The sequence below is a fragment of the Astyanax mexicanus genome, chromosome 1 (genome assembly GCF_023375975.1).
Source record: "Astyanax mexicanus isolate ESR-SI-001 chromosome 1, AstMex3_surface, whole genome shotgun sequence".
In the NCBI taxonomy this organism is placed as follows: Eukaryota; Metazoa; Chordata; class Actinopteri; order Characiformes; family Acestrorhamphidae; genus Astyanax; species Astyanax mexicanus.
The window spans coordinates 96,697,761-96,722,193 of record NC_064408.1 but is presented as its reverse complement, the minus strand read 5'-3'; the positions used below and the strand labels follow the sequence as shown (position 1 = coordinate 96,722,193).

The 24,433-nt window shown below is 37.2% G+C and overlaps 1 protein-coding gene across 4 annotated transcripts; it reads left to right on the top strand.

Annotated features, from left to right (window-relative positions):
- The first annotated feature begins 276 nt into the window (after positions 1–276).
- abcc13 (ATP-binding cassette, sub-family C (CFTR/MRP), member 13) lies at positions 277–24,292 on the top strand. 4 transcript variants are annotated; one of them, XM_049486279.1, is made up of 22 exons: positions 277–583; positions 2,270–2,443; positions 2,555–2,721; positions 3,316–3,493; positions 5,043–5,297; positions 6,065–6,130; positions 7,131–7,181; positions 8,802–8,948; positions 9,079–9,163; positions 9,272–9,302; positions 10,830–10,890; positions 10,976–11,198; positions 11,939–12,093; positions 12,698–12,853; positions 14,358–14,542; positions 14,701–14,827; positions 15,738–15,839; positions 16,034–16,174; positions 17,318–17,476; positions 21,086–21,231; positions 22,978–23,175; positions 23,280–24,292. In XM_049486279.1, exons 2-22 carry the CDS (start codon positions 2,273–2,275, stop codon positions 23,392–23,394), a joined length of 2,919 nt encoding a protein of 972 aa, XP_049342236.1. In that variant the 5' UTR covers positions 277–583; positions 2,270–2,272; the 3' UTR covers positions 23,395–24,292. The 4 variants fall into 4 exon arrangements, with proteins under 4 accessions (XP_049342236.1, XP_015461213.3, XP_022538145.2 ...); XM_015605727.3 differs by having other exon boundaries at positions 7,131–7,268; positions 10,979–11,198; XM_022682424.2 differs by having other exon boundaries at positions 7,131–7,268.
- The last annotated feature ends 141 nt before the right edge of the window (positions 24,293–24,433 follow it).

Genomic DNA, 24,433 nt, shown 5'->3' with positions numbered 1-24,433 from the left:
GAGCACATTCTAGTGATTTTCTCAAATTTCTATTATCGAGGCCATCCTCTTTTCAAAAGGATGTACTTTTTACAAAATGCAAAATGTAGTCAAAGACTAGGTTTAATCCTTTCCATAAAACTGCTTACTAAAATATATATTATATTCTCAAATATTCTGTTTATCCAGTTCCTAATTGATAATAGTCTGTAACAGTAGGATTACCCATTAATAGCAGTAAGAGGGGCTGGGCTGGGCTGCAGTGCTCGCCCTCTCCTCTAGGGTCGCTTTACCGCTTTGACTGACAGCACTACACCAGCCCTGACCGCTGCCTCCCCTAATTGGACTTGAGCGCGATTTACTTTACAAACACAATTTATTTCTTTGTGTAAAAACACTGTTTCTCGGTAAAACAGAGGAGGATGAGCTGCAGATGTGTGAGTTTAAAAGTGAGGGGTGAAATGCGCTGCCGGAGCTCCGTTTAGCCCCTGTCTGTGTGGGATCTTTTGTCTGTTCAGTCAGATCCTCCAGCTCTGAGGAGGATCCTTCAGCACTGAGCTCCTCAAACCTGCCTCTGATCAGACTGAGGGACCGGCGGACTGAGGTAAGACCAACTTTTACCCACTGTAAATTTAAATAAACGCCTTTGATTTTTTTCTTTCAGTTAAATAATGATTTAGGCACATTATACATGTAGTATGACGGCTGTAAAACACAAGGCAGTCCAGATAACTTCAGAAATTTGAGGTCTTCAGTGTTTATTAAAGAAATTAATCTGAACTGCTTCTTCAGAGAGTTTGGAGAAAATTGTGCCCAGTATTATTAGTTACCTGTGATTTTAACCCATAAGAGCCCAGATCAATTTCTGAATATTGACACCAATACGAAAATGTAATCAGATAAATTCAGTGAGCAGCTCATTATATACATATATGTAAATATTTTAACACTAAAATTCTGCTGTAACTCATGACATAACAATACATTCATAGCATACAATATCAAAACATGTTTATTTTATTTTTTATTTTTTAATCTGGTTACAACTAGCTATGTAACATTTAATTAAATAATTTGATTCATCGTTAAATGGTTGGAAGAGACCTATTTAGGCAAATATATATATATATATATATCAATTTTATCTTGAGAACTAACTTAGCTCACATATTAATTCTGTAAACAATGTGAGCTGAAGAAACACAGATTCACACACTGTCCTGTAGTGATGCTCTCAGGATGTTAAGTGTGTGTAATTTAGTAACTATTTAGGAACTTCATAAGTTAGGTTGAAGGAAAAAGTGATGTAAGGAACTTTACACAGATGTTAAAGGGTCTGTGGCACATACAGCACCTTGTGTTCTTTTGGATTAAAGTAAATTATTTAACTTATTGTGATCCTTTCAGCACTATTTGGTTGGGTTGTTTTTTCACCTGATCACAAAATAACCAAAATAGCTGAAAACATGAATGCAAAAATGCTACATACAAACAAGCTTCAAATACACCAGCTATTAAGTAAAATGTTGATATTACAATAGACTTTTTATATTACATTAGGCTTTTTGTGGCACAAGTGACCCAATATTGTTTTCTTAAATAGAACAGATAAAATACAGTAAGTTTCCTGTTTCCTATATTTTGCTGATCTTCACTATGAAAGACAAATATATCTTCAATAAGAGATTAAAAGAAAGTGTTGTTTCACATTCTGAAATTTACGTTTTACCTCATATACAATCATTTTGTATATAGGGCTTATCTTTATTCTTATTTTTCTAAAATATGAAACCTGCAAATATGCAATCTATAGATTTCTGTGAGAGACAATGGAAAAAATATCTATCCATTTTTTATACAAAAAAAATGCAAAATTAAAAATCCAAAACATTAAAAGTAAATAAATGATTCTTAATCATCAGTGTGATGGTGCAAAAATTTGAATCAGAATCACAGCTTAGTGATTCTCTACCATTGGTAGAGCTCGGTAGTTTTTTTCATAGCAAAACCTTTTTCAAATCAGCTACAGTTCTTTCAGTTTATAATGTGTTTCCATTGCAATTATTAAATCTACAGTTTATATCTTTTCATATAGTCTTTTTATGGTAATATTGTAATATTGTGTAATATAATCATAATCCTGTTATCAAAGCCAATCTCTTTTCAAAAGACTTTTTGCCTTTTGAAAGATTGTGTGATTTGTGCATGCAGGGTTTGCTGGTGTTTTAAGGTCTGCTGGTGGTTCAGTAGTTGTCAGTGAATGTATGCATATGTCCCTGTTTAAATGCAGCGCATGAGGTGCTCTCTAACTGGAAGCTTTAGGAGGTTCCTCTGTGATGTCCGATGGGCAGCCATGAGGTGTAGAAAGCTGCTGCTGTGTCTGATTGATCTGTGGAACGATGAGCACTCAGACCTCTCTCTGGACTTTGAGCAAGCTTGGAGAATGCAGCTAAGAAACAATGAGGTAACCATTAGGAACTGAATAATCTTTTTGGATATTGTAAATGAACTTAAAAAATATATTTTTGCATAACCACTTGCTATTTTTTGTCTTTGGTTAAAATGACCCTTGCAGGAGATCAAAGACCCGGAGGGGGAAGCTCTACTGTCCTTTTTTTCATTCACTCCGGGACTCTCTCTCCTCTACACCTTGTGCACGATGTTGCGTTCATCATTACTCAAGGTCACTGTGCTGAGGCTGTCAGCTGACCTGCTCATCTTATTTGGCCTTTTCACCCTTAGGTATTACACATTGTTAATCTGCCCTTACTATATATTATAGTGTTTTGCCATGAATTGGTTAATTTGCTTTTACTGAAATGTGTAACAATCATAAATCTTAACAGTTAATCATAAACAATCATAAATCTTTCAAAGGAACGGCTTAAATGCATTTCAAAGAAACCAATCATCAAACCAAGCTGAACTGCTAGAATTTGTGCAGCAGAAGTGCCATAACGTTATCCAAAAGCAGTGTGCAATGAAACTGAAATTAAAACCAGGGTTATTCCACCAAATATTGATTTCTGAACTCTTTAAAACTTTATGAATATGAATTGGGTTTCTTTGTATTATTTGAGGTCTGAAAGCTCTGCATCTTTTTTGTTATTTCAGCGATTTCCATTTTCTGCAAATAAACGGTCTAAATGACAATATTTTAATTTGGAATTTGGGAGAAATGTTGTCCGTCTATATTCAGAATAGTATTAATAATACACATAGAAGTTGTTTTATTATTTTTATATTACAAATGTTTACTATCAGGTCTATTTCAGTATTAGCAGATTTATTGGGTATTATTATTATTATTATTGATTATATTTTCTTTGGTCTTAGGTGGGCAATCTTGTTCTGTGAGGGGCAGCCTGTGCTTGACTGGGCAGAGTATGTCTATACTCTGGTCATCCTGGGGTCAGCCTGCTGCTATGCTGTGTCTCAACACCTGCTTCAGAGACTGAGCAGAAAAACTGCAGCCAGCGCTCAAGCAGCCTTATCTGGTGCCCTCTGCAGGAAGGTAGATTTAGTTTTTTTCACTGTTTTAAAATTCCAACCTTATTAGAAGCCCTTAGGTTTTTGTCTACTACAATTAAATGCAATGCAAACTGAATTTGCATATACAAATGTGTTTTAATGTGGGTTGTATGAAAACCCTATCAGGTTTACTCGACCTGAATGTAGTTTAAGTTTTTTCCCAGTAATTATAAAGAATGTTTTTTGGTAAACTTTATAAAGTGTTAATGGTGAACCAAAGAAGTTGAGTTGTTTAAATTATATACTCTCTGCCACTAAATATAGTACTCAAAATAATATATACTCAAAATATATTACTTGATGTATGATGTATACATTTTTTGTTCTCTATTAAGAAGCTCAATGTGATTTTAGCTGAACCACAGGGTGAGAGTTTATTTGCTGCTGATGTCCTGTGGTTTAGAGAATTAGTTGAGTCATTCCAAATAAAAAGAGGAGCTAAACCGCAGACACAGGACCATCTGTGAATAATCCATATTTCCAGTAATACCATATACCAGGGGTAGGCAATAGGCAGACCACAAGCAAGAAACCAGATGGGGCCCACAAACATGAAATATCTGTTTAAACTATAATGATCGATAATGAAAAAATAAATAAATAAAATGCCTTCCAGGTGAGCTTTTGTTTACCTGCCTTCTCTTTCTCTCTGTCGCGCTCGGCTTGACTTTAGTTTCCACCCGTTTTCTTCTTTCAGCCCGTTCTTGGGCTCCTTATATCTCCTTATAATGGCGTTTTTTTTCCTGATCGTGTCCCAATTCACTGGCTAGGGCAGCCATAGACCCTGAGGACACGAGCTTGATCCCGTGTGAGGAGCGGTTTGTTTATTTATTTATTTTTCCCTTTCTTCTTGGGTTTACCTGCTCTGAGATCAACTGTTCTGCAATTGGGTTCAACAACCCTCTGGGCTGGAGAGCTACTACTCCTTATTTTACAAAACATATATTTTTTATGTGGCCCACCACGTAATGGTTTGGAAAATATCCAAACTTAATTTCCAGCCCCTGCCGTATACAGTACTTGCCAAATGTTTGGACATATTCAATATTTTTCATAATTTCTTTCTTCATTTTATTGTCTACTTTTTAGATTAATTTTAAAGACATGAAAACAACTATGACTGGTACTGTACTGTAGTGTGCTAATATTTAGAGATAGTATGCAAAATTGGACAACTCCCAACCCTCTTTTTAAAGGCCTTGTTCACTTTTGACATTGTCTGGTCTGTTGCACAAAGCCCTGTCTGCAAGTCTGAGCAGGATTGTATAATAAAAAAAAGAGAGAAAAAAGAACTGTGCTCCAAGGAGGCTTACTTTGGCAGCGGATTGACACTGCTGTCTTGACATGCTTGATGTGTTGTGGTTTCAGATACTCTTTTTATTTTCTGCTGCTTTGTTCAGAAAGCCTTCTGCCCTGTGTTAATATTTTACTCCCCTCTTCACACTCATCTCCTTTTCTTCTGTCCTCATAACCAACCTGGGATGCTTCCCGTAACCCCCTTCCCATTCCCCATTTTCCTGTGCATGTGAAAGGCATTGTCTTTGTCCAACAGCCCCCAGCACCAGACTGACTGCACTGAAGTGGTCTCCCAGCTGTCGGTGGATGCTGACCGCGTCACAGAGCTGGTGGGGACCCTTCCATGGCTCTTCTCCTCTCCCCTGAGGGTGGCTCTCTGTGTGTGGATCCTATGGATTGAGCTGGGCTTTGCTGTGATGGGGGGTGTGATACTGCTGCTTTGTCTTGTTTTAGTCCAGTCTTCAATGGAGCATCGCATCAGACTGCTACAGGTCAGCCACAGCAGTGGATGTGTTCAGTTTAGACATATCTCTACTAGTTATATTAGTAATCAATTCAATTCTTCAATGTTATTTTTATAGTGCTTTTTACAACAAAGGTTGTCACAAACCGCTTTACAGCGAAAAACGGGTCCACGCCTCTTATGAGCAGCACCACAAAGATGTCAATTTTATGGTGACACAGTGGCAAGAAAAAAATCCCTTTAAGAGGAAGAAACCTTGGAAGGAACCAAGACTCAGTCCGAGGAACCCATCCTACTCGGGTTGACCCGCTCAGTACAAACAAACAACAAACAAATAACAGAACAAAACAACAGTACAGAGTATTAATGTGAGCTATAGCTAATGTAACAGGTACTAATTTATGAATATAAAAATGTGATGGGCATAAACTATAGAGCTATGGCTAATACAGAAGCAGATTCTGAGTGTGTTAATGTTAATCAGTGCAGAGTTGCAGAGCTGGAGGTGCTTTTAAAGATTAATAGAGTTTTTAATCCCTTATAACCTCAGCCTTATTACAATAATTTCTAATGGGCAGCTGATTTTTTTGTACATAATAAAATAAAAAGAAGGCCAAAGAATAAATATTGGCTTTACAAAACATTAACAAATGATATGCACAGGATTTTGAGGTTTTGAAAATAGTAATTTTGAAATATTAAATTGTCCAGAAATGGACATTTATTTAGTAAATCTTTTTAAATGTTGTTCATCTTGCTAGCTTTCCTCTCTGTCATGGTTTTTTTCCATTACAGTGCAGTCAAGTGGTGATTCGAGAGGAAAGCAAAAACCTCATTAAGGAGATGCTGAATGAGATTAAGGTGATTGTTTTTTTCCTTTAGGCTGGTGCTTTATTTTGTGCTAATGTTTATTGCCATAATTCCCATGATGGCTTCTGCCTTTAAGGTTAAATTAGTTTTCTGGTCAGTCACAGAAAAATCTACTCATTAAGAAGTATGCTTGTGTTGCAATTAATTGGGAGCACCTTTAGAGTCCTGTGTAGGGTCCCCTTTGCTTTTTAAAACAGTTTTAGTTTTTTTTATTAATTGAATAAGACCCTGGTTTATGTTCCCCAGATTTTGTCACACAAAATGTCTGAAGATTTTCACACTGTGTTCCACAACCCAAATGTGTTTCACTGGATTAAATATCTATTAACTGGGAAGGCCAATGAACGATCTTTGTACTCATTAACCCTTTCAGGAAGCCAATTTATGAGGAGTTTTTTTCTGTGTGGTTCATTACCATGCTGAACGTAGCTATTAGAATAAGGGTAATTTAGAATAAAGGGTAAGTTGTGCTCATGAAGGTAACATGTAATAGCTTGTGGCATTCAAGCCATTATTGGTTGATAATAAGGGTGCATAAAATGAGAAAACAATACGATATGCAATAATTCTTTTGGATATCCTGTTTTTCGGCATTTGGCTTGTCTTCACTAATTTTTTCTAATATAAGAAGTAGTTTGGTGTGTGCATTCACTGTGGATCTCTACCTTGCTCTACCTCCAGCCTAGTTATATCACATAATCAATTTGAATAATTTAAATAGTTTATAATTAATAGGCCCAGAGATCACATTGTCCCCATTCTGATGATTAGTATGAACATTCCTTGAAGTCACTTGCCTGTATCTGCATGTTTTTATCTATTATATTGATTCTACGCTAGTTGGCAGATTAGACATCTGAATGAATGAAAAGTTAGATTCAGGTGTTCTTGGAAAATGTGCATTATGTGTGAAATGATTGCTTTAACATAAAAGCTTGTACAGCAGCTGTCTGTAATATGTAGATATTTGTGCCTGTGTTTGTGTGTGTAGGCATTGAAGCTGCAGGCGTGGGAGAATATATTCCAGCACCAGGTTTCAGAGGTGTGGGAGCGGGAACTGGAGACGCTCAGAGTTCTGGGCTATCTTAAGGCCTTTTCTACACTCATCCATATTTGCATGCCTTTTCTGGTACAGACCTGGCAGCACAGCTGCTACTCCTATTGAAACCATTTGTTTAAATTATCCAACACTAAGAGCACACAAATTTTACAAGAAGTGTAAATCTCAAACTTGGCATAGTAATTAGAACACAGATTGATCCAGTTATGCTGGTTTTATTTTGAAACCATGAACAGATATTAGCTAGCGATTTGTCCCATGTAGCTTGTTTTAACATGGTAAACACGCAGGCTACAGTCCAGTGTACTCACCTCTGAACGGCTAAAGAGCTAACTAGTGCTTAGCGGGCAATGCTAATGCTGCTTTAGCAGTACCAACCAGGGTTAGCAGCAGACTACAGTCTGACATACTTGCCTCTGAATGCCAAAAGAGCTAACTACCTCTAAGCACGGTTAATGGCTAATGCTAGTGCTACTCTAGTAGTGCTAGCTGGGATTAGCAGCAGGCTACTGACTGGTACAGAAAATATTCACCTCTTAACAGCAAAAGAGCTAGTGCTTAGCGCAGTTAGCGTCTCTAGCCTTGGTGCTGGAGAACTAAACTGAAACTCCTGTATAGCGCTGTACTTTAGCAGAGTGGTTTTACTGCTCCTTACAACCTGACTGGTAAAATTCATACATTAGACCCCCTGACGATTTTTGGAAAAATTTAAGAAATTTAAGTGCACCATATAGTGCGAAAATACGGAGTTTTACTTGAACATTATTGCCTGTTACAGCAGTGCAAGTTTGGTTGGATTTGGATTTTTACATTTGAAAACAGATTATTTTAGTAATTAGTCAATTTTATTAAAAGTTGTTATCCATTATATTGTTTCAAAATTGCAGTAATTTAATCACCACCCTTATCCAGTAGTTTGTTCATCCACCATAGAAACTTTGAACACTACTAATATATACCAGAATAAGTAACTTTACTGTTATTGTAGCTAACAAGTCCTATAGGCACATTTTTTTATTTATCACATACTGTTACACAATTTCTCAGGAGCAAGATGTTCACTGCATGTAATTTCTAATTGTAAAAATAAACTGTATGTCCACATGTTTGTGAATGTATTCAGCTCTGCAGTTGCACACATTCAGCTTGTCTAGTGCCTGTAGAGATGTACTGCAAATAAGCATGAAACTATTGGCACCCTGCCTAATGCTACGCATGGGTAAGAGCGATATGAAGCCTCCCAGCTTCGAGCTGTGAAGCAGTGGAGCTGTGTTCTCTGGAATAATGGTGCTCCATCCAGTATTTTGGCCTGAGATGAGGATTTAGGGAGTTGGGATTTGGTGGGGTGATGATGCTGCAACATCCTGACCTTACATATCCTTGTGTTGTGAATGCAATCAAATCCTCACAACAATGCTCCAGATTCTAGTAGAAAGCCTTCCCTGGACAGTAGAGACAGTTACTGCCACATAAACAGAACACATTCTTTTTAATACTGTTATTTTTAGGAGAAACAATGAATGAGCAGATGTTTGTAGTGTGTAAATGCAGATATGTAGTGTGTTGAGTGTGACACAGTTCAGTGATGTTCTTTCTGTGCAGGTGTGTCTGTTCAGCCTGGGTGCGTTTGTGCTGATGGATGAGGGAAACGTTTTGACGCCCTCTCAGGTGTTCATGTGTCTGTGTATCTTCAGAATGCTTCTGCATCCAATCCTGAAAGTCCACACACTCTCATCTCATTTGAAAGAGGTAACTTTGTCATTTAAGGAAATTACACTTCAATTAAACCTCCAGGAGTAGACTCCAGGATATGCCCATTAAATTATTCTAATTGAATTATCCTGTACTCTGATTCTTGCTTTCTTCTGTCTTTGTCCAGACAGAGCAGTCTGCCTGCCGCCTGGAGGAATTTCTTATGACTGGAGATCCAGACACTAAGAATTTTCATGTAGACACTTTGCAAGGTAAAAATACAGTCAAATACACAGACATGAATTAAGGCACTAATTATGTGCAAATGTATTTAATATCATGTGACTGTAATGTCTAATAATTTATTTTTTGTTACATAGAATTACCCAGCAGGCTCCAGCACTGTGACAGGTATGAAAAACTGGCATTTTTCCTTTGTTAATCAGTATAAGCAGCATTTAAACAACATTAGAAAATCAAATGACACTGAAAGTAAGAGGCAACAAGCTATTTTACCCAATATTTAAAAAAACACACAATGAATTTAGCTACTTTAGGTTGTACCAGTTGCTGATACAAATGTGAAAATACACTAAGAGCTTGGCTAGTTTCTGTAGAGATGGTGTGGTCTAGAGGGGTATAAAGCCCTCCATCATTGAGCTGTGGAATAGTGGAAATGTGTTCTATGATAGTGCTCCACCTAAGTTGGGAATGGTGAGGTGGTGATCCTCCAACATCCTGACGTAGTTCTTTTGTCCATGTTGTGTATAAATTTACATATTGCCAAAAGTTTCCACTCACTTGCATTGTGTTTGGTGATGCAAGGCTTGGATGCAGCTGCTCAGCCAAAGAAACCCATTAAATTACTCTCTCTACACTCTACTGTTCTTGAGCTAATCTGAAGCTACATGAAGTTTGGAGGTCTGTAGTGATTAACTCTGCAGAAAGATAGTGAGCTCTGCACACTATGTGCCTCAGCATCCAATTTCTTTGATTTGCCAAATTGAAAGCCTAGAATATCACAAGCCACCAAACCAAGCTGAATCGCTTGAATTTTTGCACTAGGAGTGGCATACAGTTATCCAAAAGCAGTGTGTAAGACTGGTGGAGAAGCCAAGATGCAGGAAAACTGTGATTAACAACCAGGGTTATTCCACCAAATATTGATTTCTGAACTATTAGAACTTTATGAATATGAACTTGTTTTTTTTTTTTTTTCATTATATGAGGTCTGAAAGCTCTGCATTTGTTTTTTTTTATTTTAGCCATTTCTCATTTTCAGCAAATATATGCTATAAATTACAAAAACTACAAAAAATAACTACAGGTTAGATGAGATGAGACATGACATTGACGGTTTATTTTAAAAAATTGTCTGTGTGTGCTCTCCTGAGACTGTCCTCTTGGTTTTATAGCTAAATCCTCTGTAGTTGATTTGATTATTATCTGATGTTATTTCTTGGATACCATTTCTCTCCTGCCTGCTATCACTAACCTGCAGCTTCATGAGATGACATGGGGTCCCAGGGAGCATAATCTCTGCCATTGTGTGTGTGTGTGTATATATGTGAGTGTGTGTGTGTGTGTATGTGTGTGTGTGTGTGTGTGTTTGTATGTGCATTTGATTGAACAGAGGCCAGGGTTATACCCTTAACAGGTTTTGACCTGGGGGTCAGCATCTTGGCAAGCTCTAGGGAGCCAGAAATACAGCAGTACAATAATTTAATCCTAAAGGCAATATCACTGAGTTTAAGAGCATTAGACTCGCTTGTGGCTTTTCATTTTCTCCCAGTCTGTTTCTGAGTGTGCTTCCTGCACTGGCTGCTCTCAGTTTTTAATACTAATGTCTTTACCAGTAGACAAAATGTATTTATTACTTGGTTAATTCATGCTACATTGATGGATATGTTCAGTAATAAAACAAATATAATTTTACAGATGTAATAACAGGACACACTGTGAAACCGAAAAGGAATCAGAGCTGTTTCCCATCCGTAAAGTGAGTATAAATGGATTCCGTACAGTTTCCATATATCTGACAGACTGATGCTCAGTGTAACCCCTGTATGAATACTGTTCTCCAGCAGGGCAGTGGAGGGGCACTCTGGCAGTATCTGAGGGCTTTTGGCTGGCACTGGGTAATTCTCACCCTGTTGGCCCAGCTGGGGGTGTGTTTGGTGGGTGTGGCCCATAATGGGTTACTGTGCGTGTGGACGGCGGAGGCGAAGGAGGTGCAGGGTCTGGAGGAGTGGAAGGAGCTCAGAAACTCACGCCTGTCTGTCTACACACTGTTCGGGCTCCTGCAGGGTGTGTAGAAAATATGAAACACTAATAATATTATTTAGGTATTTTTATTTTAACCCTTTAACCTCCTCACTGAGAAAACAGCAATAGAATAGTTTCTGTTTTGCATTGTTTGTTTAAAGACATACATTGCAGTGATGGTGTGATTTATGGACAAGAACTCAATACTGGCTAACTGTAGAAATACACAGTAATGACATGTAGTTTATCCTAACATTCATGCTGATTGGTAGAGATGGCAGGTTAACACCTTATTCACTAAGAAATATTGATGTTTACTGAAATTACGTTATTATATATATATATACATATATATATGTATATATATATATCATATATTATATATTCCACTTACCTCAGCTACATGTGTTTTGTGTATTCAGTGTATTTTTAATTGTAATTGTAATCGAGAGCTTTTAATGAAGCTTTATATGTTCCTAAAGCAAAAATTTAACTCTCCTAAGTGACAGTAATTGAAAGTAGTGATAGTAATGATAACGTCATTCCATTTTTTGATAAACATTTCAATACTTTTATTTTTAAAAAATGTTCTAATAAAATTATTATAAATAAATAGTTTTAATATATATTTTTTATTTACATTTTTATTATTAATTTATTACTTTAACTGAAAATTCAAATCTTCTGTGTCTGAGCAGAGAAGTGCTAAACCTGTACACCACTTCAGTTGAGAGACATTGGTTTAGTGCTTACACTATTTGGACCCGTTCTGTTTGTTTCAGCACTGCTGGTGAGCTGGGCAGCATATTGTGTGAACTGTGGCTCTTTTAGGGCCTCCCAGTCTCTGCAGTGTAATCTGATCTCCAGTGTCCTTCACCTGCCCCTAAGTGTGCACCTGACCACTGACCCCACACATCTACTGCACACCTTTACTCAGGTGAGGAACAACATGATGTTTAACTGTGCTGAACTCTGGATCAGTCCTTCTGTCAGTTTTACCAATTGATTTTATAATTTTACCAGAGCAGGAAATGTATGTTCATCTTCCAAATGCATAAAAGTGTTCAGTTCTTGAAAAGCCTTCCAAACTTCCATTCCTGCTGAGTTTATACATGTATATTATCACATAACACTGTCTTAATGCATTAGAATGAGATTTCTTTAAAATAATAGCTCTAAACTATATGCTTCACTGAGTTGTAATAGGAAGAAATGCCTGCTTGTTATTGATACTTCTGGCTTAAAGCTGTTATTGTACTGTAGATAGATAGATAGATAGATAGATAGATAGATAGATAGATAGATAGATAGATAGATAGATAGATAGATAGATAGATAGATAGATAGATAGATAGATAGATAGATAGATAGATAGATAGATAGATAGATAGATAGATAGATAGATAGATAGATAGATAGATAGATAGACTTTTATATAAACTATTATATAAAAATAAAATATTTTCTGACAAAAAATGTCATATCAGATTTTTTTTTTTTACATGTACACATTGCTGTTTATTTGCTCATTTTTGGTTTAGAACATGTACGTGGTTGAAGAGCAACTGCCCCAACATCTGCACACCTTGGGAAGTTGTCTGCTGCAGATGATTGCTTCCTTACTGCTGATCACCTTCATCATCCCTGTCTTCAGCATCGCACTGTGTCCTCTAACCTTCCTCTTCCTCACTGTCCAGGTAAAACAGAGTCATATGAATGCTTTTCTAATTAAGTGTTCAGTCAATACAATACAAAAACGTATAAAAAGTATCACTATATGTTGGGTATGTATACATTAGTCTATGTAGTGTTTGTGTGTATTAATATATGTGCATTAATTGTACATAATGGTGATTTATTAAATAGTCTTCCATAAGCAGCATTACTATTTATTACTTATTACTAATCCTTCCCAGACAATACGATAACATTCAGTGAAATATGAACAGTGATGGTATAGTTACTTTGAAAAAGTAATCAGATTACTGATTACTGATTACTCCTTTAAAAAGTAACTTAGTTACTTTATGGATTACTTGATTTTAAAAGTAACTAAGTTACTTTAGAAGTTACTTTATTAGTTACTTTCAGCAGCTGCAGATACCACCTCCCGCCGCCTTAACATAAACATTATAACCAGTTTTGCCAATACTCCCTTTATTGGAAAATGCATTTTTAACATCAACAATTTATCTCTATTAAGTTGAACTATTTCCTAAAAAAAATTTTTTTTTTATAAAAATAAAAAAATTAACTTAACATAAATATATATTTTTTATAAAAAATAAAATATGGTCTTTCTTGATTTTCCTAAACATAAATACTTGTTTTTATAAAAAATATATAAAATATTGAAAGTCTTTCTTGACCTGACATATTTAACACTGTAAAACTGAACATTGAACTTGTTGTTCTCTGCAGGGCAGCAAGGAGTGGTTTTATAAAACAGAACCGTGTATATGGTCTAGACCAGGGATCACATATTTGCAGACTGCGGTCCGGGTCCGGACCCAGACGTTGTCCAATACGGACCCATACAGGACCCAACTACTGAGAAGGATTTAATTCTGACAGTGTTAATTTAAAGGAACTTTTCTTGTCTTTATGGTATGTGCGCTCTGCGCCACAGTGAACTTCCAATCACGTGTGGTGTAAAATCTTCAAACGCTCTCCTCTGCCAATCAAATTTGTGGCAGACCGCTGCCCTGGCTAGTGAATTGAGACTCGGCCGCAAAAAAAACGCCTTTATAAAGAGATAGGGGGCTCCAAGAACTGGCGAAAAACGAAAACGGGCGGAAACTAAAGACACGCCGAGCGCGAGAGAGAGAGACGGGAGAAAGCGAGACGCGTGTGATTGGGGAAGAGCGGAGGGGGAATGGGTAAGGGAGCGGTGTGTGTGTGTGTGTGTGGAGGAGATGAGGTGGAGAGAGAGAGAGAGTAACGCACAGTGACTTACATAAGTAACATGATTACTGGATTGGAAATAGTAACGCATTAGATTACTCGTTACTGGAAAAAAGGGTCAGATTAGAGTAACGCGTTACTGACATCACTGAATATGAGGGCCAGTAATTTATCTTGTATTGTGTATTTGTGTAATTGTATTAATCATTAATGTGAATTCAAATTATCTTCTATCTCGCCTTATCTGCTCTTCTCTTATGTAGCACTAATATTTATACATCTCTCTCTTTCTCTCAGTCTCATTACTCTTCTGTACAGAATCAGGTCAGACACATGTCTTCAGTTGTCCCATCAGTGCATATGAAGCAGTTTAATGGAGACCCAACTTTACCTCACATGCGTGAGGAACTCTGTCTGAACCATGTCCTCCAAACCCTTAGTCAGAACCTGCAGATACAACAAAACAGCATCGACATGGAGAGGTCAGAACCTGGGGCTTTTCACACATACTGTACACACACTGTAATACTCTCATAATATTCTCCATTTTTAAATATTTGTCATATTCACACACTAGAGGGCAGTGTTGCATTTCCATTGTAATTCATTCCTATCTTTATCTTGTCTCTAAATTCTGCAGGTGGGCTTTGTTGCGGCTGGACGCTGTTTGGGCAGTGGGTTTATTCCTTATCAGTCTGGTCTTACTGGACAGTGCAGACTCTCTGGACTCTGGCATCATAGCTTTGGCTTTAGTTTATGGCTTCAGTGTGAGTTCCATGTCAGCTTTCCAAAGCCCTGTCTGCCCATGCCTACTTATAAAACAATAAATAGCATATAATCATTGTAATTTAGTTTTAATTGTATTTAAATTAAATTAATGGTATTACTAAATATCAATGTAATACTCTCATAACATCCTCAGTATAAGATCAGTTTAGAGTGTGCATTTCTAAATTTCTCTTATTGCAGTATTTTCTAACTTAATGTGAATTATAACAAAATATATTTACAGTATATACAGCTCTGTAAAGGATTAAGAGGTCACTTCAGTTTCTGAATCAGTTTCTCTGATTTTGATATTTATAGGTATATGTTTGAGTAAAATGAACATTGTTGTTAAACATTAAACTACTACTACTACTACTGCAGAAAATAAGAAATAGCCGAAATAACAAAAACGATGCAGAGCTTTTAGACCTCAAATAATGTAAAGAAAACAAGTTCATATTCATAAGGTTTTAAGAGTTCAGAAATCCATATTTGGTGGAATAACCCTGTTTTTTTTTTTATCACAGTTTTTGTGCATCTTGGCATGTTCTCCTCCTCCAATCTTACACACTGCTTTTGGATAATTTTATGCCACTCCTGGTGCAAAAAATCCAAGCAGTTCAGCTTGTTTTGGCTTGTGATTATCAATCTTCCTCTTGATTACATTCCAGAGGTTTTTAATTTGGTAAAATCAAACCAAAAAAAAACCTCATAATTTTTATGTGGTCTCTTATTTTTTTCAGAGCTGTATTTTATTTCTTCTGTTTTACAAAAAATAATTGACAAAACAGACAATTTCTCTGCTTGCTCAAATGTTGATCATTCAGTCATAAATTTGACTTCTTTGACTTCAGACTGATAAGATGTAATTTTTTTCTTGGTAATACTGATGATAATAAATTCTTACAGATGAGAGAAGTGATGCACCTGTACACGGTCAGCTCTGCCGAAATTTCAAGCAAAGCACTTGCAGTACAGAGAATCTGTGTTTACACCAAAATGGAGAAGGAGGTACTGGTTTGTAATACTTGCAGAATTTAACAGTAGATGAGCATATTCTCATCAGACCTGTCTTATAAAACCAAAGAAGATGTTTAACTCTACCACACTAAAAATAAATCATTTAATCAAAATAAATGTGTAGCTCAGGACAAATGTCCACATTTTGTTTTTAAGTCTTTAACTGATATGTTGTTTCTTATTAGCCAGAATGCAGAAAGGATCACAGAGACCCCCCTGATTGGCCCTGGAAAGGAGAGATTGAGTTTATACAGTATGCAACTGAGGCTTGTCCCACTTCACCAGCATTCAGAGGAGTTAACTTCAGCATTTCAAAAGGAGAGAGTGTAAGGAGGTGTGCATGTATGTGAATGAGACAGAGCGTGTCCATGGACTGCAATTTTCTTTTTATCGAGTGTTAAAATCACTTTTATCAAATGCAAAGTATTTACGTTGCTTAGAATGGCTAAATATTTTTTTCTATAAATTCAGTTCATCACATGCAAGGCCTATTGAATTACACTTAACAAGTTTTTATATTTAATTATATTTCTCATTTTATTGAGTTTTTTTAATTAAAAATAAAATATAAAGTAGTAACATACTTTTCACTTTCATTTTTCAGCCGTGCACATAACTAATAGTCAACAGCATGAGTCCTAACAACTTTCATGTCAGTGTTTCTCAACCCTGGTCCTGTGCTACTCCTACCCTTGAACATTTTACTGACTTTCTCTGCTTTAACTCACCCCTACTACCCTGACAGGACTTATAAAGTTAGACTTTAAAATAGCCATTTGGAAGCCCACTTTATGTATGCAGTCATTGAGCCACTGTAAATACATCAAAAACTGCAGCAAAATAACTTGCTATTTAATAACTTCAATTAATACTGCATTTAAAAGAAGATTCAAGATTCAAAGAGTTTATTGTCATATGTACAGTACAGAAACGGGTTTCAGTGTACAATGAAATTCTTTCTTTGCTCTTCGCCAAGAATGCCAGATAGAAGATAGAAAAAGTGCAAAAAAAAATACAATAAGGTTATAAATATTAAACTAATTGTCAAAGACATAAAAAAATAAAAGTTACTTAAGCAAAGAAATGTATAAAAAAAGTGCAAGTGCGAAATAATGCAGTTATGGACATTAACTATATATATTAAAAAAAGATTAACAGTAAAGTGACGGCTGCAATGTAAACATGTTGAAGTAAAGTGCAGGGTTATTCCTGAGTTGTGTTCAAGAGTCTGATCGCAGGGTTATACCTGAGGTGTGTTTAGAGTCTGAAGGCAGGAAAGATGCTTTCTCACTGTAAATACTGCTGAATTCAACATTTCTTTATACCCAACTGTATGATTAACACATTTGATAAAAATATGGCTTCTTTGGAAAGAGTGCATTTGCATCCAGTTTCTTTATGTTAATAAGTTGTATTGCATGCAGTGTTATTTATTATAACCTGTGTGATATTTGTGTTTGTGTTGGTAGGTTGGAGTTATAAGCAGAGAGAAAGCTGAGACAGATGGTGTGATTAGCTGTCTGTTCAGAGCAGTGGAGGCCAGTTGTGGAGCTATTCTTATTGATGGAGTAAACATTGCCAGTGTGAGCCTCCACACCCTGCGCAGCCGCCTGCATCTCATCCCTCAGGTCAGTCACAGCTAAAGCTGCACAGTAACGTTCGATTTTGGTTTCATCTGACCAGAGCACCTTCTTTCACGTTTGGTGTGTCTCCCAGGTGGCTTGTGGCAAACTTTAAACTAGACTTTTTATGGAAATCTTTGAGAAATGGCTTTCTTCTTGCCACTCCTCCATATTTCAGATTTGTGCGGTGCACGACTAATTGTTGTCCTATGGACAGAGTCTCCCACCTCAGCTGTAGATCTCTGCAGTTCATCCAGAGTGATCATGGGCTTCTTGGCTGCATCTCTGCTCAGTCTTCTTTATGTTTGAGCTGAAAGTTTAGAGGAACGGCCAGGTTTGGTAGATTTGCAGTGGTCGGATACTCCTTTCATTTTAATGTGATCTCTTGCACAGTGCTCCTTGAGATGTTTAAAGCTTGGGAAATATTTTTGTATCCGAATTCGGCTTTAAACTTCTCCAAAACAGTATCTCAGACCTGTCTGATGTGTTCCTTGGTCTTAATGATGCTCTCTGCCCTTTAAACAGAACTCTGAGACTCTGATCACAGAGCAGGTGCATTTATACTAAGACTTTATTACACACAGGTGGATTCTATTTTCATCATCAATCATTTAGGTTGACATTGGATCATTCAGAGATCCTCACTGAACTTCTAGAGTGAGTTTGCTGCGCTGAAAGTAAAGGGGCTGAATAATATTGCAAGCCCCACTTTTCAGTTTTTTTTTTCTGAAAAATATAACATCCAATAAATTTAGTTCCACTTTGTGATTGTGTCCCACTTGTTGTTGATTTTTCACAACAAAAAAAAAATCATATCTTTATGTTTGAAGCCTGAAATTATGTGACACAATCCAGACCAGAATCCAACAGGAATGTTTTCATCAGGCGCCGAGTGCTCCAGTTTGTCTAAAGCGCTGCCACTATGTAGACCGCTGGTTTGAATCCCGATCATGCACCTTGATGGGTAGATGGCACTTTTTCCCCACATCACTACAAAGGGTGATGTCGATCAGCACAGGGCGTCTGTGAGCTGATGTATCAGAGCCGAGTCGCTGCGCTTTCCTCTGAGTGCGCTGTGTTGCTACCTAGCAATGCTGCATCAGCGACAGTTCAAAAATAATTTTTACATTAACTTCCATTGAAAGTTAAGAAGGTTTTATCCCTTTCCTCTGAAGTTGCTTTTACGTTTTTTTCATTGGACAGCAGCAATATACATACAGTACTAAAAAAAATGTTTCAGACACCGAATCACACTATTAAAAGCTATTTCTGAGCAGTAAGAGTGTTTCATTACTGTAATTGCTCAAGATAATATTAAAACAGAAGTGGTATACAGTAATACAGTAAAAATGGACAATAATTTACTAAATAAGGAATATAAATTGTGTGAGGTAGTTTAAATAAATAGATAGTTCTCCTGGACACCTGCATCCAGCTGTTGGGTAACAACTGTTTTAAATAATATTTCCGTGAGACTTCAATGAGTGAGCATTTTCATTCTAATTTTCATAGGTATACAGTACTGTATTTATAAAACTTAAACAGTATAATTGTAGTGGACTCTAGACTCAGTGCTGTGAAGTCAGCATTCTATTTGCATAATAGCATATTATAACCTAACATAACCTTAAATTATGTCTGCTTGTACACACAATTACACTGATGTCCTCAGTTACCCAAAGTGTACTTATTGTAGTGTTTTAAATATGTACAAAACATTAATCCTTGCTAAACACTTGCAACTTAGATTTTTAGTTTTTTTTTTTAGACAGCTAATGTAACATCTTGAGCCAGAATAGCTCTTCAGTTATATTTAGCTGAGAGCACTTAGTGACCATGTACTGCCACACCTTCATCACCTAGCAGAGATAGGAATGTGCAACAACAACACTGCTTACAGTTCAGGGTGAGACTTTTCAGCTGCTAAGTAAATACAGTACTCACCTCTTTGACAAAGCACATATACTGTATGGACAAAAGTATTGAGACACTTGCTCTTTTATTTTTTCTTCATCTAAAATCAAGGGTACTAGGGTACTAAGAGTTTAACATGCTTTTGTTGGTTTCTACTGGAGCATTACTAGATTTTGAAGCATTGTGAAGATTAATTTGATTGCATTCACATTAGTGAGGTCAGGATCTCAGATAATTATCTTCCTACATCATCCTAAAATTACTGGATGCAGCACCATCATTTCCTAAAACGCAGTTCCATTGCTCCACAGCTCAGTATTGGGGGGTATTAAGCCTGGTGCCAACATGTTCTTGTTTGTGTGTGCATTTTAGGGCTGCAAGATATTGGAAAAATTTTATATTGCAAATTTTCAGCAATATATATCGCAATACTAAACAATGCAGGGCCCAAAACTTCACCAGCCCCGTCCCCACCCACGCGCTGTCTTGGGTCCGGACCAATCAAGAGTCAACACTGAGTACTCACAACCCGAGGAAAACAGCAAATCAACAGTAATCGTCCCCTTAATCAGGCATTTAAATGACTTTTTAAACAGTAAATAAGAGCGTTTTTCTGGGATTAAAATGTGAATTCAGCTGTAACTGGAAATATTTGCACAAAACTGTGCTGGACTGAGGTGCACAGCTTTCAACACGTGTGTTTACAAGCATGTGCCCAATCATGTGGATGGAAGCCATGCGGTTACCTTGTGTTTACTCCTGCAACCCCCCCCGCCCTCGCGCTTCTCAGGCAGCAGCATCCTGTCACTCACACAGACACAGAGACAACGCTGTGTATCTACTTCTTGAGTCAAATATCAAAACATTGCAACATGACGTGTTTGACTTAAAAACCTTAAGTGACTTTGCACATCCTGCGATATGATTATTGCGCATGCGCACATCGCGATGAAGATGCTTAAACGATTTATCGTGCAGCCCTAGTGCATTTGTAGATCTGTCTTAGCAGTGGGTGCAACTTAAAGTAGCACAAACACCAATTTGGACATGTAATGTGTATTATTAGCTTGTGTTGTTTTTGTAAGGCTCATGATGTGTTTTGATGCTTTCTTTGCTGTCATTGTTTATATGTTGAGGGTGATGATGTGGCTTTAATTAGATTTGTAGCACTACCTACTTTTTGTTCCATGAGATGATTACACTTGTCAACACTCATCACTGATGAGTCAGTGACGAGACCTGCATTATTTTTTGACCGAAATAAATTACTTTTGTTGCATGAGGTCATCAAAACACCTACTTACCTGCAACGGAGATTGGTCACGATGATCAAAACAAACAGTAAAAAACAATATAGCCATTGACTAAAAGGTTTATTTGCATATTGCAGCCTTCTGCACCATGAGCCTTAAAAAAAACCTCACAGACCATTACCTGTGCAGCCTTTTTAAAAGCTCGGCCAAGTGTGCACAGATCACACAGCAGAGGTGTGTTCAGTGTTTGGCAGATCCAGCGTGTTCTGGTAGAAGACTGCAGGCGAAGGTGTGTTGACAGGCAGCAGAATGATGACCTGGGGTGTGGTGTGAAGAATGTTGTAGCACGTTGTAGAATATTTAACTGTTTACTGAGAACTCGGAAAGCACTGACAGTCAACAACCCTACTGGCTTGAAATTGCTTTCATTTCTGGCTTATTGTTCTAGGTGCCTGTGCTGTTCTCCAGTTCTGTGAGGGCCAATGTGGATCCTTATGCACTGTGCTCTGATGCCCAGGTGTGGCAGGTGTTGGAGCTGTGCCAGTTAAAAGAAAAGCTGCTTCACCCCATACAGAGCAGCTCCACCGCTCACAGGTAAACGCTGACTCCAGCAGGTGCTTTATTTTTCTTGGAGAATGTTTGAGATACTCAGATATTAAAATAACTGTCTGTTGCAAAATCAAGCTGTAACTGGCCCTAATGTTTTTATGAGAACTTCCGTGATCCTGTTTACACCTGGCATTAGCACATGTTTTTGCACATGTTTCAGATTTGAAAGTTCTGCATAAAAGCCAGGTGTAAACGCATTTAAAAAGACGCATTTTAAATGGATTATGATTGGAATACTCAAAGCACATTTGGAGGAGGGTCAAAGAAGGATTATGGGTAACACTGTACAATAAGGGTACATCAATTAACTGCACCTGCTACAGAATGTCACACCTAATCATTAATTGATAATAGTAAAGACATTTAAATATTGCTACATTTTTAACTAATTATCTCGGTTCATTATTTTTTACATTCTCAAGCATTACAGTTTAGTAATGTTTAATAATGTCTTAACTACTGTCTATTAACACTAAGTTAAGACATGACTCATGACTGAACCATTAAACAATGTTTATTTCTGTCATAAGACCCGTTGCAACAAGGCAAGCAAATCAATCAATTGAGCTGGCCTGGGGCCCCCCAGACAACAGCTGGTTATGAATTGAATGCAACGACAAACTGTGTGAGACCCCCTTTAATTCTGTTATGGTCAATACAGACAAAATGGGAGCACCAAGTGGTCCAGCAGTATAAAGCGCTGCCACTATGAGCGGGAGGTCACAGGTTCGAACCCCTGCTCATGCAGCTGTGCCATCAAGCTGCAGGCGCTCAGAGGGAGCACAATTGGCCCAGCTCCCTCCGGGTGGGTAGATGGCGCTTTCTCCCCATATCACTCCTACGGTGATGTCTGCAGCACAGGGCGTCTGTGAGCTGATGTATCAAAACCGAGTCGCTGCACTGTCCTCCAAGCGTGCTGGCTGCTCAGCAAAGCTGCATCAGCAGCAGCTTGAAAAGAAGCGGTGGCTGGCTTCACATGTATCGGAGGAAGCATGCATCTTCACCCTCCTGGTGTGTTGAATGGGTTGGGTAATTGGCCGTGTAAATTGGGGAGAAAATGGGAAAAATTAGAAATAAAATAAAAAAAATAAATAATAAAAAACAAAATACAAAAAAATGTACAACACTGTTATTGGAATCCCCCACAAAGGGAGCTCCTCCCACTAGTTGCTGACAGTAGACAGCCAGCCATGTTAGTGATTCCAGCAGCCGACAAAATATGAAACTTCAGCAATCCATTTTGCTTGCGGCCCCCAAATGCCTTGAAACGGCCCTGTTTGTAAGTACTGTTATGTGAGAGCCTTATTGCAAAGTGTTACCGCATCTTGTTTACATTTAATACAAGTGTAAACAAAATGTTTTTTTTTTTTCATTAAATCATCAAATTTGTCAAAAAACACATTAATATAAGTAATTATAACTGTGGATTATTACCATTATTGCAAATGTTTACTGGAAGTAATATGGATGTGATGTTCATATTGTTGTTCTTTTTACACAGGTAAAGTCAGGTCTAACATTGTAAAGCTGGGGACGCTGTTTAAACACAAGTGTAAACAGAATCTAGTCACAGTAAATCCAGACACTATTCAGATATTAGAAAAAAATGCATGTTAATGCCAGGTGTGAACAGACCCCATCAGTCTGTGCTGGTCTGACTGCATGGGTAAATGAAAACAGTCGTGTGGAATAAAGCTGACTCTGTAAAGCTGCTTCTGTTGTTGTCTGCAGGTTCATTAGCTCTGGAGAAAAAAGGCTGCTGTGTTTGGCCAGGGCTCTGCTGGGTAAGGCCGGAGTGCTGCTGGTAGAGGAAGCTCATCCTGATTCAGAATCAGAGTGTCTGCTTCAGCAGCTAGTCCGTACTCATCTCCCAGAATGCACTGTGCTGTGGCTGAGTCAGAATCCAAACAATGTCATGCATACAGACAGGTGACTATAACTTAATTTCATCCAAAAAGTAGTATGTAAAAGTAGTATCATTCAGAAAAGTAGACATAAGCTTGTATGTATCTGACTGTCTCTTGTGACCACAGGGTGCTGGTTCTGGATGCTGGTCATCCTGTGGAGTTTGACTCTCCCTCCGTTCTCCTCCAGCAGGGGAAGCTGTTCAGACAACTGCTGCGGGAGTCACAGAGAGGCGGTGTCTAACAGGAAAATCTATATATAAATACTGTATAGCAGGAGTATCCAGTCTTCTCCACCAAAAGCCAGTGTGGCTGCAGGTTTTATTTTTTATTTCATTTGTTTATTTAGTCTTCACACATCTCATCATGTGTGCTTTTGCTTTGTTGTAATCACTGACTATGTTCACATTACAAGCCTAATTATTTCCAGTTTACTTGCTTAGGTCAGATTTGGCAATATTGACACTTTTTCAAAATTCATAAATGTAAGTAATCTGTATCTGTCTATAATCTGTCCCTGACACAGCACACATGATACATTTATCACATTGCCTCTTGTTCTGCCATACTGCCAGTGTTATACCAAATTTCTACTCCCTGCCAGAATCGGATTCCTTCTACCTGTGTTCTGTTTGTTTTTTGTCAGAAAAAATATTAATAGAATTTAATTACAAAAATCAGCAGCAGTCTGTTGTGCCATTACTGCTGTGTAATCCGTGTTCACAAAACTGTTGCTTTGAGTTGGATTCTTCCAGGCAGTCAAAGTTCTGTACAACACTGATGGTGGCTGATGGTTATATCACTAAGCACATGCATACCGGCAAAAAGAGGCATAAAATCTGATCTGACTGTTCACGTTCATACATATCTGATCTGATCTTGCTTCAGTTTTTGAGACGTTTTTCTGTCAGAAAAATAAAACATGCAGTCATACCAGATGAACAATAAAATATACATGTTTTGTTACAATAAAGCAGCTATTTAGTAATAGATTGAGTGCTACTGTTAAAACAATACAAACAAAAAAAAAAATATTTTTTTTTGATGACAGGTGAATGCTAACATAACACCAAGGGCAAAAAGTGATTAGACTTTTTTTTATTCTGAATAATTAATCAATATATATATATATATATATATATATATATATATATATATATATATATATATATATATATATATATATATATATATGTATTTATTTATTATTTATTTACAAAAAAAATAAGAGACTGAATCAGTTTCTCTGATTTTGCTATTTATAGGTATATATTTGAGTAAAA